The sequence below is a fragment of the Diadema setosum genome, chromosome 11 (assembly GCF_964275005.1).
Source record: "Diadema setosum chromosome 11, eeDiaSeto1, whole genome shotgun sequence".
In the NCBI taxonomy this organism is placed as follows: Eukaryota; Metazoa; Echinodermata; class Echinoidea; order Diadematoida; family Diadematidae; genus Diadema; species Diadema setosum.
The window spans coordinates 12,633,611-12,652,052 of record NC_092695.1 but is presented as its reverse complement, the minus strand read 5'-3'; the positions used below and the strand labels follow the sequence as shown (position 1 = coordinate 12,652,052).

The following is an 18,442-nucleotide window of genomic DNA, read 5'->3' as shown; positions in this document are numbered from 1 at the left end:
CATGTCTTGCAGACGGCACTCCAGAGGTGTCTCTTCAGGGGGTTCTTCACACTAGCAACAAGGTCGCACACTTTACAAAGAGGCCACATATAGGTGATATCAAGCCTACACACTCAAGTCAGTTATACAGATATCTGCCAAAAGCAGCTATTTGGTGCACTACATTCGCATCAGTACACAGAGTTCTGTTCGACACAATGTGTGCGCCAGGACGGGACAGAAAGGTAATGCCAAATGTGCCATTGTGACTTTGTTCTGCCTCGCGTGTCAAGTAAGCATCCACAACAAAACTTACATCAGTGGTGTCCGGTGACTCAATGTTGATTGGGGATGCACAATCCCGAAATTTCTTTCAAGGGGAATGCAGAGACTTGCAACATCATTATCTTTATTATAAATCCCAAATCAAAGCCATGAAAAATTTTAGGCAACTGAACTACATCTCCAACCAAAAAAATAAAAAATAAAGGAAAAACTTATGAAATTACATTCACATCTTCATTAGATATTTGAAAAGAAAAGAAAAAAAAAAGACAGCTGCAATATCCAATCCATAGTTGCTTTGCTTGTGAGAGATGTCATGGACATTCATCAATATGATTAACAAACATTTATATTAATTTCTTCAAATAGAGAGTAGCTATCAAACTCAGGAATGGGGAACTGGATTGAAAATAAAGCTCTTCACACACTCTAATGCTCAAATTTGAAAAGGCATGAAAAGCAGTTTCTGTCTTTTGTACAGCCAGCATGGAGATACAAACATGAGATTATTAAAGAAATATCAACAATATATTTGAGGAGACACAACTCTACTGAAAATGTCCACATATTTATCACAGATAAATTGGAAGATAAAGAGAAAGAAATGAATGTGTTATAAAAAATCATATGACATTCTTGAGGCAGCAAATGAAAATATTTTTCTTTTGCACTGAAAATTTTAACATGATATCAAGCAGCTATAAAATGGAAGGTAAAAGTAATTGAAATTGATAAAAAAAATCAGATTACATAATTGAGGCAGAAAAAAAAAATGTTTTTTCTTTTGCACTGAAAATTTGAACATGATATTAGTCAGATGTAAAATGGAAGATAAAGAGAAAGAAATAAAGTTTGTAAAAATATCAGATGACATAACTGAGGCAGCAGAAATATTTTATCAGGACAGAAAATCTTCAATTTATTGGTCATTTATATGTCTTTGACACGATTTCAATTTAAAACTCATCAAATATAAACAGAAACAACAACAACTACAAAAATAACAAAATTCCCCAACAGGAAGGTCAACTCATGGAATGAATGAAAGTAGAAGGGAGCCCTCTGTTGTTCAGTTCACCTACCTCTCTACTGAGGATGGCCACAAAGCAGCCGCCCATGGTGTGACTGGGGTCCATGCGGAGGAACTTCCCAGAGCTCTGCTGCTCCAGATCCTGGGGTGTCAGGGGAAGGACCGGGGGCACCGGACGGTATGGGTTGTTCCTGGCATTCATCCTGGAGTTAGTGTACTCGGCTGATCTTGCCACCACGTTCTCATTCTCCTCCTTAAGGACGGATGTTGTGGCATAGATTACCGCCTGTACTCGGTAAACTGTGGGAGAGAGTTTATACTGAATTGTGATTGATATCCCAAAAACAGATATAAGATTTGAAACACTCTTCTTGATCATTTCTTGTTCCTCCTCAGTAAGCGCTACTTCTTGTTTGTTGTGCATGCAATTCCTTCTTTTCCTATCATGATAGTGGGGTGAGAAAAATCCAATTCCGGGAACCATCTATTGTTTCTCACTGTCGAGTCATTCCATGGGTCATAACATGGCTGTAATTCATTTAGGTACCACAGAAAAACCTGATAGAGAGATATCTTCGTCGCGACGATGTCGCATTGTGCATGTTTGATGATTTGCATATGAACAGGCGTCACGTGCATATGAATAAGCAACCGTGCATATGAATACACGTACTTTCTATTCATACCTTTGTTTATTCGTCCCGACGATAAGCGACGATAGAGAAAGGATTCCCTTTCACTAATCGTCGCTCTTCGTCCCGACTTACTAGCTATTTTCAAAGTTCGGCTTCTATTGTGCCTTGCGTTTCTTTTTGTTAAAAACGTCGCATATCGTTCCCGACGAATCATTGTTCAACCGTCGGGAAACGTTCTGACTATATGGCTTCGTTTCAATGCCGCTCGTGTTCAAGTTTATGTTTTGTTCAGCTTTACTTGTCACAGCATAAAGCCCGTTATCCGTGTGATCTAAAACGTCGCATATTGTCCCGACGAATTACCATTACTGTACCACCGAAATTCCGTCTCTGTTCCATCGTCGAGCAACGTCCAAAACGCGTGGCTACAGCTAATCCGCTGGGTGATATGATTCGCAATGCCGAGTACGATAATGAATGGGAAGTTTTGTGTTTTCACGAGAAAAAAAAAATTATTCTCGCTGCTATAGATAATTGTGAATAACAGGCTGACTTTCCGTCTGTTGTGCAAATGGTAGTTACGGCGATGTGAAAGGAGACTTGACCGCGTTCGATAGACATTGAATTTGTATTATCTTGTCTTTACGCGTAGGAAACACGGCGGAGAGATTTTGTCCGGTTTACAAACGAAAACATGACCATCGTTGCAAAACTTATTTGATGGTCGCCGTTCGATGTCAAACTCCGACAACTTCTGTCATATCTTTTGCTGTAGAATACATTGATTTGTTTTTGTTATTTGACACAACATTGAATCAAATATTTGTATTTTAACAACGTGTTTACCTATTTATTCTGTTGCGGCATTTACTTCCACTGGTCGTTGGCCTTCGCGTGGTTGTAATCATTGTTAACAGTTATGTCGTCTTGTAAAATTTTAGAGCGGGCGGAGAGATTCTGTCCAGCGTTCAAACGGGAATTCGACTGCACAACTTGTTTTAGCTGTCAATCCCTGCTGACTGTTCTCATTGTTTGTTATGCTAAAAAAGGGATATTGATTTCATGTTGTCAACATACCAAAAAATGTCAGCTGCATTCGCCTTTTAACCTTACTGTAAAGGCGGATTTTTTTTTCACCCTCTTTGCGCAACCAGAAACTAGCGCAAAAAGAAAATTATGCGAATGTTTTCACTTGCCATTATGTTTCAGGAGATGATGTCTTGGTTTTGGTAAAATACAAAACTCTCTTTCACGGCCGAGTGCGAAGAATTGGTCACTAAGATGGTTGATGGTAGCTACGACGACTTGTAAGGAAACTTGACTGTTATCGAATTTATTGTTAAGCTTCAGGTGGAGAGATTTTGTCCGACTTCCAAACGGGAACTAGACTAACATTCTTATACTTATTTCAGCTGGTTGTCTTTCTTTGTTAAACTCCGTTGACTTCTGTCATTTTTGTAGCTGCATAGGATACATTGATTTCTGTGTTCTTTGACACATCATTGAATCAAATCTGTGTATTTTAATACCAGGTTTACCTATTTACTTTGTTGCGGCATTTACTTCAACTGGTCGTCGGCCTTCGTCATGGTTGCAATATAATTGTTAAAATTTATGTCGTCCTGTAAAATTTTAGAGCGGGAGGAGAGATTCCGTCCAGCTTTCGAACGGGAATTCGACTGAAGACCTTGTTTCAGCTGTCCATCCCGCTTTTGTCGATCCCTGTTAACTGTTCTTATTGTTTGTTATTCTTAGAAAAAGAAACAAAACAAAGAAAAAAATTGATTTCATGTTGTCAACATACCATAGAATGTCATCTGCGTTCGCCTTTTAACTTTACTGTAAAGGCGAAATTTTTTTTTCGCCCACTTTCCGCAACCAGAAACTAGCAGCAAAGAAAAATTTATATGCAAATGTTTTCACTTGCCATTATGTTTCGGGAGATGATGTCTTAATTTCGGGAACACACACACACACAAACACACACACACACACACACACACACACACACACGGAACTCTTTTTTTTTCACGGCCGAGTGCGAAGAATTGGTCGCTATAAGCCCCTTTTACACTTTCACGGATTGCATCACGGATGACCACGGATCGTCGGTCCGGGATCATCCGTACTATTTCCGGCATGACCGTGTTGACTTCGTGAAGTCATCCGACATTATCCTTGATCATCCGGCATGTCCGCCGAAAAAAAAAAAAATGAGCTTGCTTAATTTTTCATCCCGGACATCACGGATGGAAATCAATACAAACTCTTCCTTGTCGGCACCGTCTACTCCGTGTTGCATCCGTATTCCTTCCTTGTAGGCACCGGCTACTCCGTGTTGCCTCCGTGAAGAAATCGGAAAGTCCGTATTAGCATCGGCTCCATCCGGGATGAGAAATTCGTGTATATTTTGCCCATACAAGCTCAGAAAGTCAATGAAATTTGCTCACATCTTCACCCATCAGTACAGCCAATCGACTCCTCTAGTAGGTTTATATCGCATGAGAATCTTCAATGACCCACACACATCTTCTTGCTGGTTTTTTTTTTTTTTTTTTTTGGGGGGGGGGGGTTGATTTGTCTTAGTTTGTTTTGCTTTGTTTATGTTGTTATGTTCCCGCAAAATGAGATTTTGCAACAAAGAGATATGCCTTTATGATGTCGACAAGCAGATGCGTATGTAATCTGCTGTAGATTTTCTGGTGTGCTTGTTACATATTACTTAGCTCTGGAAGCATGTCGCCCAAGAATGATAAAGTATCAAAAGAAAAAGCAAATGTAATGTGTCAACTTTTGGGGGATATCCGCGTAAACACCGCGAAGGGACCCAGTTGCATCTGTGCTCTTCCTTGATATCCGTGTTAGCTCCGTATCGTTTCCGCTGTGGTCCGCGTTCATTCCTTGTCTGTCCGTGTAGGCACCGTACTTGTCCTTGTAGCTTCCGTACTTGTCCGTGTAGACAACCAGTTGGGACCGCATTCACACCGGCATTGAAAGGAAAATCGATATTTTGCATGCCGGAACACCACGGATGACGATCCGTGGTCATCCGTGAAGCAATCCGTGAAAGTGTAAAAAGGGGCTTGTGATGATATTAAAAGATGGTAGCTACGAGTTGTAAGGAAACTTGACTGTTATTGATATAATATTGTTTGGCATCAGGTGGTGAGATTTTGTCCGACTTCCAAACGGGAACTAGACTAACATTCTAATACTTATTTCAGCTGGTCGTCGTTCTTTGTCAAACTCCGTTAACTTCTGTCATTTTTGTTGCTGTAGAATACATTGATATTTGTGTTCTTTGACACACCATTGAATCAAATCTTTGTATTTTAACACCGGGTTTACCTTTTTATTCTGTTGCGGCATTTACTTCAACTGGTCGTCGGCCTTCGTGATGGTTGTAATATAATTGCTAAAATCTATGTCGTCCTGTAATACTTAAGAGCTGGAGGAGAGATTCTGTCCAGCTTTCAAACGGGAATTCGACTGCAGAACTTGTTTCAGCTGTCCTTTTCCGGCTGAGTGCGAAGAAATGGTCGCCAAGAAGGTTGATGGTAGCTACGACGAGTTGTAAAGAAACTTGACTGTTATTGATATAACAATACATTGTTAAGCTTCAGGTGGAGAGATTTCTCCGATTTCCAATGGTTTGTTTCATTTAACATATTAAAGATATTTTCTTTCAGTTACATGCATTCTTTCAAACGTTGGGGTAAGTTTACAATTATGAATGAGTATCTTATGCTTTGAATTGCACCATGTGCCCATTTCTATGCAAGAGCCAAATTTTCCCTTTCTTGAACTTGTTGGACACCTCAGTGTCTATATAGAATAGTTATTTCAGGCTAGAGAGGCGCATCAATTTTGAACTTTGTGTTTGATAGGCTATTGTCATCTTAAAGACGACTTATAATGTCGCTCAAATCGACTGAATGGAGCAAGCCCTCTTACGATGCATGCTCGGATCTACAAAGACTTTATGGTCTAGTGCGCCGACATACCCAACAAAGAGACGGGACGAAAATCATCGGTGTCTGTTTTCTCTGTTCTGTCCTCACCCTTTCCTCTATTCTTCTATCATCCCTCCTCTTCCATGATGTCCTCGCCTATCATAAAGGCTAACACTAGAGGCGCCTGCCCCCGGGAAAGGCCGAGACTTCACCGGCGTCGGCGGGCGGGTCCTCTACCTGCTTGCCGACGGGAACGGCGTAACCCTGCATGTCGGTGCAGGAGTATAGGCAGGCGATATCTTTTCTTAAAACGTGTCCCCTTTCTTTCTCTGTAAATATCTCGTTTGTAAATATTGATATATATATATATATATATATATATATATATATATATATATATATATATATATATATTATTATTATTAGTAGTAGTAGTAGTAGTAGTAGTAGTAGTAGTAGTAGTAGTATTATTATTATTATTATTATTATTAGATTTTGTAAATAATTAGAAGTAGTGTAGGTTTTTATAATTGAATTTAAGTGTATATTTGAATTGAATATATTTTTTGGAGTAAATTACCCACCCGGCACACCCGGCAGAGAGCTCCACAAAACTAAAAGAACAACAACAACAACATCGGTGGTACACAGGATGTGGTTGCTTAGGCGACGCTTTCTATTGTCGGGATGGGGATGATGATGTAGGCGACGCTTTCTATTGTCCGGATGGGGATGAAGAAGGTTCTTTTATGAAACGTGAAACGTTCAGCGTAGCAAACTTAATCTCCTGAAAGTAGATAGCGGGAGTCCATTCAAAAAGAAACTGCCGCGTACTGTTGACGTGCTTGTACATTATACGAAAAAGCTATTCTTGCTTGTTGTGATGACTACACGCTGGCACAGCGGTATTCACACTGATTGCTGATCACTTGATGATCTGACAATTAACCTACATGTTGCATAATATTTCAAATGGGCCATTGGAAGTTTGACGGAAATTTGTATACATTGCTAACCATTCTCCTTTCGTCCGTGTATACGAATTCGTCAACATAGAATGAAATTTGAAGATTTGGCGCCTAATATATTTGTACCGAATTTTGGAATATGCTTCAGGTTCTCTTCCTGCAGATGTTAATCCCACAATGTCGATCAAATTATAAGACAGTTAATCTTTCTGAAGCGGTGGACACACAAAATTGTCATGTCAGTGATCATCCTAAGAATGATGTGTAAAGAAGACGAAGTTTAACCATGCCTTTGGTTTTGTATTGTTTTACCGCTTAAGTTGCAACATGCGAACACAAGGTTTTACTGTAAAACGAGGAATAATTGCGTGCATGATAATTTTGCAAATTTCCCGAGAACCAAGAGATTAGCATGCGAGTGGAAGTTCTTGCCTACACTACATGCATTGAATGCCAGCGACAATAAGCATAATTATTTATGCCACGGATACTTTAATGATATTAAGAATCGCAAATCTTCAGTATTGCAGGGATGAACCATAAAAATCAAGCATAATCATGACCTTTTTCATGCCAAATAACATTGTTTTCTTTTTTTTTGGGGGGGGGGGGACGAGGGCGCCGTGGCACGGTGGATATTTAAGCTTCACGACTCCCAGTCGAAGGACCCGAGTTCAATTCCCTCCCGCAGCGATTACGTCCTATTCCGTCCTATAGCAACTCTATATAGGGCAATAATGTCAGGCGGGCCCTCTGATAGCTAGAGCACTGATAGCATTGAAGAGGCTACTCTAAATAGAGAATACTTTTTTGCAATTATCATCATTATTATCGTTATTGTTATTGTTATGATTATTGCGGGTTTTTTTTTTTTGGGGGGGGGGGTACTATTGCTACAATATCATTAGTCTTGCATGAATGCGGTTAGGATATGTTCTACCTCCTATCTCTTTGTAACATTCATCTATCATCTTCACAACAAATTTCAAGACATCATTATGTTTCTGTCATGTACTACTGCAAAAGTGGATATTTTCGCGCGACTTATTTTTCGCGTTTGGCCGGGTAAGAAGAGATTCGCGTGTTTTTAATTCCGCGGAATAAAGACATCACGCACAGGAACATACAGCAAGCAAAAAATAGTCACGTGCTTTTATTTTCACGCTAGTTTCTGGTTGCGCGAAATTCGCGAAAATTTCAACACAGCGAAAATTTCCACTTTTACAGGTAGTAACTAGTTAGTAGGGATATTCATTTCACTTTGAAACACTGCGATAGTAATTGACATAATCAGACAATGATTTTTTTTTTAGTATGACAGGAAGGGCTCATCGTGAATCCAAAACCCAAAGAGAAGTGCGATTTGAAATGGCTGAGATATAGGTGCCCGCCTTTTACAAGGATCGCTATGTTTCACTTTGTTTCTGGATATCTCTACCATTTCAGAACCGATCTTCACCAAATGAAATTTGATTTCCTGTCAGAATTGTATGCTCTTTAATATTTCTTTCTTTTCAAAGTACGTTGTATCTGTAAAAAGGCTAATAGCTGAATCCTCATCTCAACCAATTATACTATTTCATGCTTAACACCAGTCCTTGAATATACTTCTCTGCCCCTCGAAAAAAAAATGCGGACAGTTTATCATCATGTAGCACACTGATTTGATGAAACTGCAATACTGAGGCTGTACTTTTTTACATGTTTAGATTAGTTTCTTTTTGATAGCAGCGGAATAGTGTACAATGAAAGCCGACTTATGGATGTTATCATAATAAGTTATCGAGTCTTATACGATACACTGTTACCTGTAATCTTTAATTATAGTTTTGCGATTTTCGTCTTTTACGTTAACTTTCAGTATATATATTATGTATCAAAATGGACATGCGCCATTTTAGATGTTAAAAAGAGTTATTCTTGACTTTAGATATTAAATAGAGTTATTCTTGACAACGGTTTGTTACATTAAACATATTCAAAGTGCTTTTTTTTTCAGTACCATGCATTCTATCATGTCTAGTAAGTTTACAACTAAGAATTAGTATGCTTAGAATTGCACCATTTGCCCATTTTTATGCAAGAGCCAAATTTCCCTCTTTTTTGTACGCGGTGGACACCTCAGTGTGTATATAGAATATGAGAATGATAGTTATTTCAGGTTAGAGGGGCGCATCAATTTTGAACTTTGTGTTTGAAAGGCTATTGTCATCTTAAAGACGACTAATGATGTCGCTCAAATCGACTGGAGCAAGCCCTCTTATGATTCATGCTCGGATCTATAAAGACTTTATGGTCTAGACATTCCCAGTAGTATACGCGAAAGAGACGGGACGAAAAGCATCGGTGGTACACAGGATGTGGTTGCTTAGGCGACGCTTTCTATTGTCGGGATGGGGATGAAGAAGGTTCTTTTATTATGTGAAACGTTAAGCGCGTGGCCATCTTAATCTCCTGAAAGAAGCTAGTATTATATAGGAGTCCATTCAAAAAGAAACTGCCGCGTACCATTGAATTGTATATCAGAGAAGCTTACAACCTGTTTCTTTTCTCGGACGAAACGCTATAGCAGTCCTGCTTAGCGACGGCGTTCACGCTCCATCTCACGCACTACCATGAGAAGGAATAGGGATACCACGCATGATACATGAAAACATGTTTAAAAGGCGAGAAAACTAATGAAGTTTAAAGTTGACTTCTCCTTCCTCTTTCAATGAAAACAGAATAATTGAATAGATCTATTGAAGCGGATTGTCACTGCTGCGAACGATCGCCATAGCATCGTTAGTCTTGCGAGCAAATCAAAATCCTAATACTTTTATTTTGCCTGATAATATGAGTAGTAACCCTTTAAAGGACTCGCAAATTCGACGTTTCAAACAATATAGTAAAACAATAATATGTATTTCAAAAACATTTGGATGCGTTGGGTGTTAGCATTTAATAGCATCCATCTGCATTTTATTTTCCGTCCGTATTGCACACAGAAACGCAAGCAAACATTATACTGTGAATACGCTGTAAAGCATCGTATCATTATTAAAAGTGTATTTATTCTTCTTTTATTTTCAGCCTGCTTGAAGTAGTAGTCAAACCATGTGATCAGTCAGGCAGCCTATGTATAAAGATAGTCGTTACTCAATATTCGTTTGATTTGTTACTGTGTGGTTACGATTACGAACGTTGGTTATGAGTCCGAAACACTCGTTCATATTGAACTACATGTATAAAGGTCAAAGCTGTTTCGATAGTATAGCTCGGTACGAGTTCAAAACGCAATCGAAATCATCAGAATGCTATCATAGGCGGAACTTATAGCTGTGGAAAACTTGTATTAAAGGCGAAGGCTAGTAACTGATCAGTGGGAATCAGTGGACATGCTGGGAGATGATTGTTCCAATCCTTATGGGATTCATTCAAGAGTACATTGTATATATTATTGTTGTGTGAAAATTATTTGCTTCAGAATGGTCTCATATTCAAGTAATGTGCAGTTTAATGCCCCGTCACTGACCAGGGACGCTTACCTGGAAACATTAAACTGCACATTACTTGAATATGAGACCATTCTGAAGCAGATAATTTTCACACAACAATAGATATATAATGTACTCTTGAATGAATCCCATAAGGATTGGAACAATCATCTCCCAGCATTTCCACTGATTCCCACTGATCAGTTACTAGCCTTCCCCTTTAAATATAGGTCAATAAAGATTGCCATATCCAATCTCCGTAAAAAGTTTTGATTCATGCCATCTTCTGAGCATTTTGAGATATTTTGCTTGTGTTTTGATTATGTTACGATTTAGGTTTGAACTATGAAAATTGAAAGGTGTGGTTACCTCAACGATGTCGCAGTTCCATTAACCATGATGGGTAAAGGGAACTCATGACTTTATAAGACTAATCCTTGCTAAATTGAAGATCAATTCTTTAAACCATCACCTATGTCTTGTAAATAGATACGTCTGTAATCATAACCAAAATGCCTTAGGAGACAAAAATCATCAAACGTTTATAAGCGTCATCCGACAAATTTACAATTGACAATGCGAATGTATGATTGCCCCATTTGCATGTAGCTGTAAGCTATCTTTACGTTGAAGTTAACTTCCCTCCTTGAGAAAAAGAAAAAAAAAAGTCGGGTTTTCTCTAGAGGTACTTATTAGGAAACGGTATAAAAACAATTGTCTACTATACATCAAGAGATAACCTATACAAACATGAAACACACGCATATTCTGTTCGTTATATGCATGGATCTGTTTATTTGTTTGTTTGGTCATTATTTTAATGGCATTGATCTTGTTTTTTTTAATGGCATCGGTCTTGGTCGGGGGAAAGATGACAAAAAAAAAACCGTATCACTCTGTTATCAGATCAGGATGATTGCGAGAAGGGTGTACATGTATTCCCGCCTTTTTTATACAGGCAAACAATAAAAGCATTGTATGGTATTATAAAAGCCTGGAGGCAAAAGGCAGTTTCAACGTTCAACTTATAGTAACCATATTTTATCCAGGACTCGACACTAACGGTGGCCCGGTGGCCCGGGGCCACCAAAAACGCACATCGGGCCACCAAAATTTCAGAAATGAAGACTTTGGTGGCCTGATCGGGCCACCAAAAAAGGACGGATGTTTGCCTTTGGGCCACCAAAAATAAAAGTTAGTGTGGAGCCCTGGTTTATAGGACATAAAGTAAGTTAGCGTCTCACTGACTGTGGTTCTTTTGTTTTGGCAAAACATGAACACAAAGGGGGTCTGAAATTTTTTTGTACATAGTACTTGTAGCAGACATTTATGCCGATTCTCCAACAGCATCGCTCCATTGCGTCACTTCCTGCTATCAATGGCGAAGAAAGGATGATGGCTGCTTGATTATCCATTCCTTGAGATTGCAGGAAGCTCACCTTTCTTGTGTGTGTGTTTCGTTGTGTGTGGTTCTGCGGTACTCAGTTACAAGGCGTGAAGGTCCGAGTCTTTTCATTCTGATTACACATTTCAATACAGGCAACTGATTCGAGTTTCGCAAAGCTGTTGAGGCAAATTCTTTCCACACTTGACCTCTGAACTGTCAGGTACACGTACTACACGAAAAACATTCTTATTGAACAAACACATTTTGTGTAGCGACAAAGCTTTCTGTCATTTTCTCAAATAGGCCCTACTTCTAAAAGTGCTCAGATGAAGAGATTTCACAAAGAGAACACGGGTTAAAAATGGGCATCAGTTATTGTTCCGATTTCTCTCCCTGCCGGCAATAATTTATTCAATAAGTCTTTGGACTGGGAAAAGTACACATATATTCATTTGGCGAATCAGCGAATGAATTATTACACGAATTGTATTTGCGAAAAGGAAATTAACCTTGTATATCTCCAAAGATAAACTTTGAACAGCCTGTCACATAGTAGGGAACAGCTGATTATTATCATTATTTGAATGAATTATCTATTGATGAAGCCAATAACCTTTGTAAATGTACACACGGAGAGTTGTCGTAAGTTCGCTATTTTGTGTTTTAGCTGTTATAAAATATCTCACACTATATATATATATGGGCCAATATATATATATATAAAGTACGATATATATATATATACTGAGTATATATATATATATCGTACTTTGCGTCTACACTTTTCAAACGCCATTGTGCGTCATGCCAATCACCACTTCATGAAATGTGGTGCGTGTATATCGCCGATCAGAGTCTTGCTCAGCTCATCAGTATTGCGCAATTCTAAAGCCCTCGCCGCCGCACGCTCTATGCCTTTTGTCTTCAATGGGGTCAAGAGCAATGCTCATTAGCATCTTATGCTCTACAACGGAAGCGGAGCCTCGATCGGGCTAACCTTTTGTCAAGGCCCTCTCGCTGTATGGTGAAGAAAGCCCAAATGTAGCTGAGTGGGGTTGCGCGCTGGCGCGGTCGGCTGGGCTCACTTCGCTCGCCCATTACAGCGAGAGGGCCTTGACAAAAGGCTACGATCGGGCAAGAACAATAGGTGCAAACAGCACCGTAAAGTCGATGGTTGGAAAAAAGAAATTGTAACGGAAAAAAAAATGTCTCAAAGCAACCGTGATTTGGGACACTTTTACTAATTTTTTCACACTGAATTTTTCTGAACAGATAAATAAAACACCAAGGAATCATTATCCGTCATAAAATAACTTCCCTATTTGACCCGAGTAGTGCATCCCCTTCATCTCTGGCTCATTACAGGAAAACTCCACGTGCGACATAGTACTCATTTTGAGAGAGCGCCATGTGCACCGAATAGACGTCACCTAGTAGGTTGCAGCGTGAAAAGCTTAAACTTCTTTAGACGAGTATGGGATCATTTTCTTTCTTTCTTTCTTTCTTTCTACCTGTCTTTCTTTCTTTCTTTCTTTCTTTCTTTCTTTCTTTCTTTCTTTCTTTCTCTACATATGTAAAATAAAGAGAATATGTGCGGAATCAAACACAAAATCCTTACGTTTTGTTTTCCCGTTACCGGACTATTGCAATAATGTCAAAAGATAACTTTACAACGAGAAATGACAGTGTTTGAGACAGAAAAAACAACAACAAAAAACGGGAAATAAAGATTTGTTGGATTTTTTTTTTCATCACTGGGTAATACTGTTCCGTAGAATCTTTGGTTAGAGGGATTTAGCATTGCGTGCTGGCCAACGCGGCTCTAGCTGAAAGTCAGGGGATCGCGGTGATCGAACAGCAATTACTCGTTTACCTTCCTGTATATCAAAACATCCTTTGAACTACTGCGTATTGAAAGTAACTTGTAAAGGATGGAAAAAGACAGTTTGTTTTGAACAAAACAAGCACAAGTGTGATGATGGCACAATACCAATATACACACTGTATCGAATAAAGAGAATCAGGCGCTAGTGTGGGGCCTATTTTCATACCCATGGGGACTTATCAAATTAAACAATGTACCAACTTGCACCAAAATGACGAGAACGCTAAATATAGAATTTCCGATCACCTTCGTAAATTTGAACCGAACCCGTTATCGCGAATTACGGCAAATTGCATGGCATCGATCAAAACAACTCGTGACTAGCTGTTCGATCTGAAATTGAAATTAGCCTCCTACACTCTTAAAAAGAAAAGGGTAAATCAACATTTAAAAGGGCTGAGGAGTGACAACGTTTTTAAGGTAATGTTGCATTCACCCTATCTATCCAGCTGAATCCAACGTTAGCATGTGCTAGATACAGCTAGAAAAAGGGTGAATACAACATTTTGAAAACGCTTATTGTCGCTCCTCGCCCCTTTTAAAACACTGTTTTACCCTTTTCTTTTTAAGAGCGTAATGCTACGTAAATTTGGTTGAGCAACCGCCTCGACAGACCAACGGACATTATGCGCAATATGTAATCATACAGCCAACTTCACTTTCAGATTGTGTACGTGGCGGTCGTCGCAAAGCGAATAACTTTGGAGCTGTATTTGTTTATTTATTTATCTATCTTTTTATGGCATTCAGTTACATATATATACCTTCCATTCAATCCTACATTGGAACTACTTTCTCGATGTTTTCCTCTCTATCTGTCTTTCGGTATATGCAATGCTGAATTTCGTGTAGGATATTTTCTGCTATTACTTTTCGAACAAGAATCCGCCTTAGGGCTGGGTTCCACTGCCGATCAAATCTGCTTGTTATGATCTATAGTCCGACAGAGTGTTAAAAAATATCGTGTATAGGAGGAAGCCAAAACCAATGTCGATCAAGGTAGATCGATCACATCCAGATTGATTCCGATCGCGTCCTTGTCGAGAGAGATTTGATTGGCAGTGGGAATCCATCGTTTTCATACTTGACTTCATGTATAGTTGCTATTACAGGGCCTACAGTTCGGGACATAGAGTCAAACTTTCGTTTTATAGGCCTATACTGATGGTGTTACGCGTGCATTGATACATACTAAAAGCATTTCCTTCCTTTGTACGTTAGCGTGGGGACGATTAGTGAAGTTCACCACGATAATAATGAAAGGCTTGACCGTCAAAAGAAAGATGACCCTTTCCCAGGAACAATGAAAGCAGTGTCCAGCTGTCTTGAAAGACACCATCCTGGCGGAACAATACAAGAAGAATCGAGTAAGACACGCTGATTCAACACCACACACAACGAGACATGTTTTAGACACAGCTCGCAGAGGGTGCGCTCGCTTGTGAGTTGGGGTATCCCTCTTGCCAACTAGCTAAGAAATCATGTAAGCCATTTTAATAGTGTAAAATTTGTATGAATTTTACATACTAATTTTGGTGCAAACACCACACATCACGGACAGCTTCTTAGTGTAACTGATTAGGCCTATGATAACACAAGCAGTTGTATGGGCATAGTATTCGCGCTGTTACGTCACTGATAGGTAATCACGGGACGGAGACACTGATTTGGTCTATCAACAAACATCAATAAGAAAAGCTATCTTTTTCGATTCTCTGATTAGATAGAATGATGTGGAATCGGGTTCTTTAGTGTGATCACTGTAAAGGTAACATGCCTAACTAAGACTTGACTCAATTCAAAAGAGCGCGTACCCTATTATGTGATCCCCAAAATTCATAAAGAAAGGGGGAATGGAGTAGGGGATATAATAGGCTTTACCAAACATGCCAAATGGAGCAGCATCGCGCTGTCGACGATGCTTTTAACACATGTCCGAAATCATTAATTTTCCTTCAAAATATATGCAGCTGAGAGTGATCAATTTCACTAACATAAAAGTCTTAATCTCATTTCGTTCTGTCCCTTCTTTTTCATTAATAGAAACCATAATGATGAACGAGGATTCAAATCCTTAGGTTGTGGCATTTCCATTGCGTTTGACGGTTAAATTGCGGTATTGTGAAGGTTTCCAATTGACGGGACACATAATTCGCTGTAATTTAGATCAGCTGTAGAACGCGGGCATCCAATATTGATCATTATTTTAAGAAATATTTGTGAAAGATCGTGAAGATATCTTACGATACTCAAATTTACATAATCATACTACCAAATACCCAACGTCGAAGAGCTCTGCAAACTTCATAGTTGTGTTGGTGATATTAAGCGATGGTCTCGCGATAATCATTTGAAATTGAATTCTGTTAAATCAGAATTGTCAGGCGGGCTAGTTTTCTCACAAAAATTTATCTCCCAGTCCGTCAGAGATCTAGGAGTTATGGTAGATAAGCATCTGAACTTAAAAAACAAACAAACGAACAAATAGAATAACACACACATTAAGAACTCATGTCGTTCTGCTGCTTCAGGGGTATTTGTAAAAATAAATTATTAATATCCGTAAGTTAACGGAGCAGTCTTCCACCGAACGTCTAATTCACGCATTTGTTACTTCTCATCTTGACTACTGCAATGTCCTACTTGTTGGTCTCCCTGCTTCGAGTATTGCACCAAATTCAAAATTCAAAATACAGCTGCAAGGCTTGTAACCCTGACAAAAACATCTGACCAAATTACTCCAGTTATCCAATCCCTCCACTCCATTCCGGAGATTCGTTAATTCGAAAATGAAATTCGGAATAACGAAGCTTCGGAAAAACGAATCTTCGGACTAAAGAGTCTTGTGAATAACGAACCTTCGGAATAACGAGCTGTTACCAAGATTATTGGGCATTGGCAGGTTAATGTGCGATGCGTTGTAATGTGCTGGATTGTAAGCAAGAGTAAATATGTTATTTTTTCTTAATTGAACAACTTCATGTACATTAAAGTGTAGAGAGTTATATATGCCTACGCATGATCATCTTGATCTCAGTGGCCTCAAAATATAATTTAGAAGACATCCCAGTGCAGCTGTAACAAATCTGTTAATCCAAAAATTACACGAAGGTTCGTCATTCAAAAAGGCGAATTATCTATTTATGCCGAAAAATAAACGTATGGCTCATCCTGCATGATTTAGAAAATGAAATAAAGTCTCATCCACAGTTACAAAATAAGGAGATGTAGTTGAAAAATAAAACAAAATGACCGGATTTCACAGCACACTCACCCGAAAGAGGAATACGTATCACACACGAAACCGCTTTCATCAATATTGGAGCATTGTACTATACATGGTGAATGTATGCTTTGCGTAAATCTAGTTTCCGAACACAAAAGCTATACTCTTGATAGCTTAGTCAGGGGAGCACAATTGACTGAAAAAAAAAAATCATATCAATGACATACTTCAACAGACTAAATAGAGAAATCACAGGCCTGCTTCTTAAAGAGTTAGCCTAGTATTGATATTATACGCTCGATTTATTTAGTGCTCCACTGTGAATCAAGCGTAAAATACAGTTTTGGTTATTGCTGAAAGCAAAACAGAAGAACACTTCGAATCGCAGCGTTTATGACTATATCATTATGCTTTACTTTAATGTAGCTTGTAGATACATGCATAGTACTTCCCGTGTCCGAGGCACTCGGATAGAGGTCATGAACTTCATGTCCAGTTTTATCATTTTTAGTATGTCAGTGTAGTTCATTCTTTTAATGCTAGATTTCATCAGCCCCCCCCCCCCCATGCTGAGTCTGATATATCAATACCCGCCTTCACATGTGCAAAATAGCGCGTTATTGAACATGCTCCAATACTCGAGGTTTTTTTTTTTTTCCAACTTCTCAGACAAAAGAGCGTACACGCGAGGATTGTACACTTTTGGTTCAGACGCTCCAGCCACCCTCGGAAACTTGAGTTTTTTTTTTTTGCAACCGTTCACACGTACAGAAATAACCCGCTAATTGCCAATCGATGAAACTATTGTTCTTGTGCCTCACAGTGGTGTGGAGAGCACGCTGTTGTAATGATGGGAATAAAAGAACTCAATCAAGTTTCTAAACCCGACCGTTCAAGTACTGCCGGGCAAATACCGCGCTCATTCAGAAATATCAGCAAGATTTCTGAGGTTATGCATCGCGCTACTGGTTCGCACTAATTTTCTGTTGTGTGTGTGTGTGTGTGTGTGTGTCCACATGTGCAAAAGACTGGAGTTTGCTAAAGGGTAACAAAAATTGAGTTCTGTAACATGCTAATTTGTGTACGTGTGAACCCCCTATTACAGGTATGTTGTAAGACTTTTGTTGGACTTTCCTACAAAAGGAGGTTTGATTCTAGCCTGCTCGCTTGCTGTGTTCTATCATTTATTTTGCAGTAACGTGTCTGTTTGTATTGCTGGTATGCCATACGGAATATTGTACCATGAATCCACCATCCTGGGGACCGTTTCATGAAACTTGTCAGTGATTTACACTGACAACTGTTAAAAGCTACTGAAATCCTTGCGTCTGATTGGCTGATAGCAAATTTGTCGGTGAAAACCTCCGACGAACTCGTTGATGAAACGCCCCCCCCCCCCCCCCCCCCCCCCCCCCCCCCCCCCCCCCCCCCCCCCCCCCCGGTTGATCTACTTTGCGATTCGTTTGCTTTGTATACGGCCTTGAACGGGTGGCGGTTTTTTCCTCTCTCTCTCTCTCTCATGTCATGATGATGATAGTCGTGTATTGAATGTTATAGGATATGACTAAAACTGATCTGAATAGCAATGGTGATGACAATTACTACTGCTGGCATAAGT

The 18,442-nt window shown here is 39.3% G+C and overlaps 1 protein-coding gene across 1 annotated transcript in view; it reads right to left on the bottom strand.

The window, feature by feature from the left end:
- Positions 1-18,442, bottom strand: part of LOC140235052 (putative methyltransferase NSUN7) — a 46,842-nt gene that overhangs the window by 8,549 nt on the left and 19,851 nt on the right. Inside the window, exon 8 of the mRNA XM_072315089.1 lies at positions 1,347-1,594. Within this exon, the coding sequence (XP_072171190.1) occupies positions 1,347-1,594 (248 nt within the window). The remainder of the gene's footprint in view (positions 1-1,346; positions 1,595-18,442) is intronic.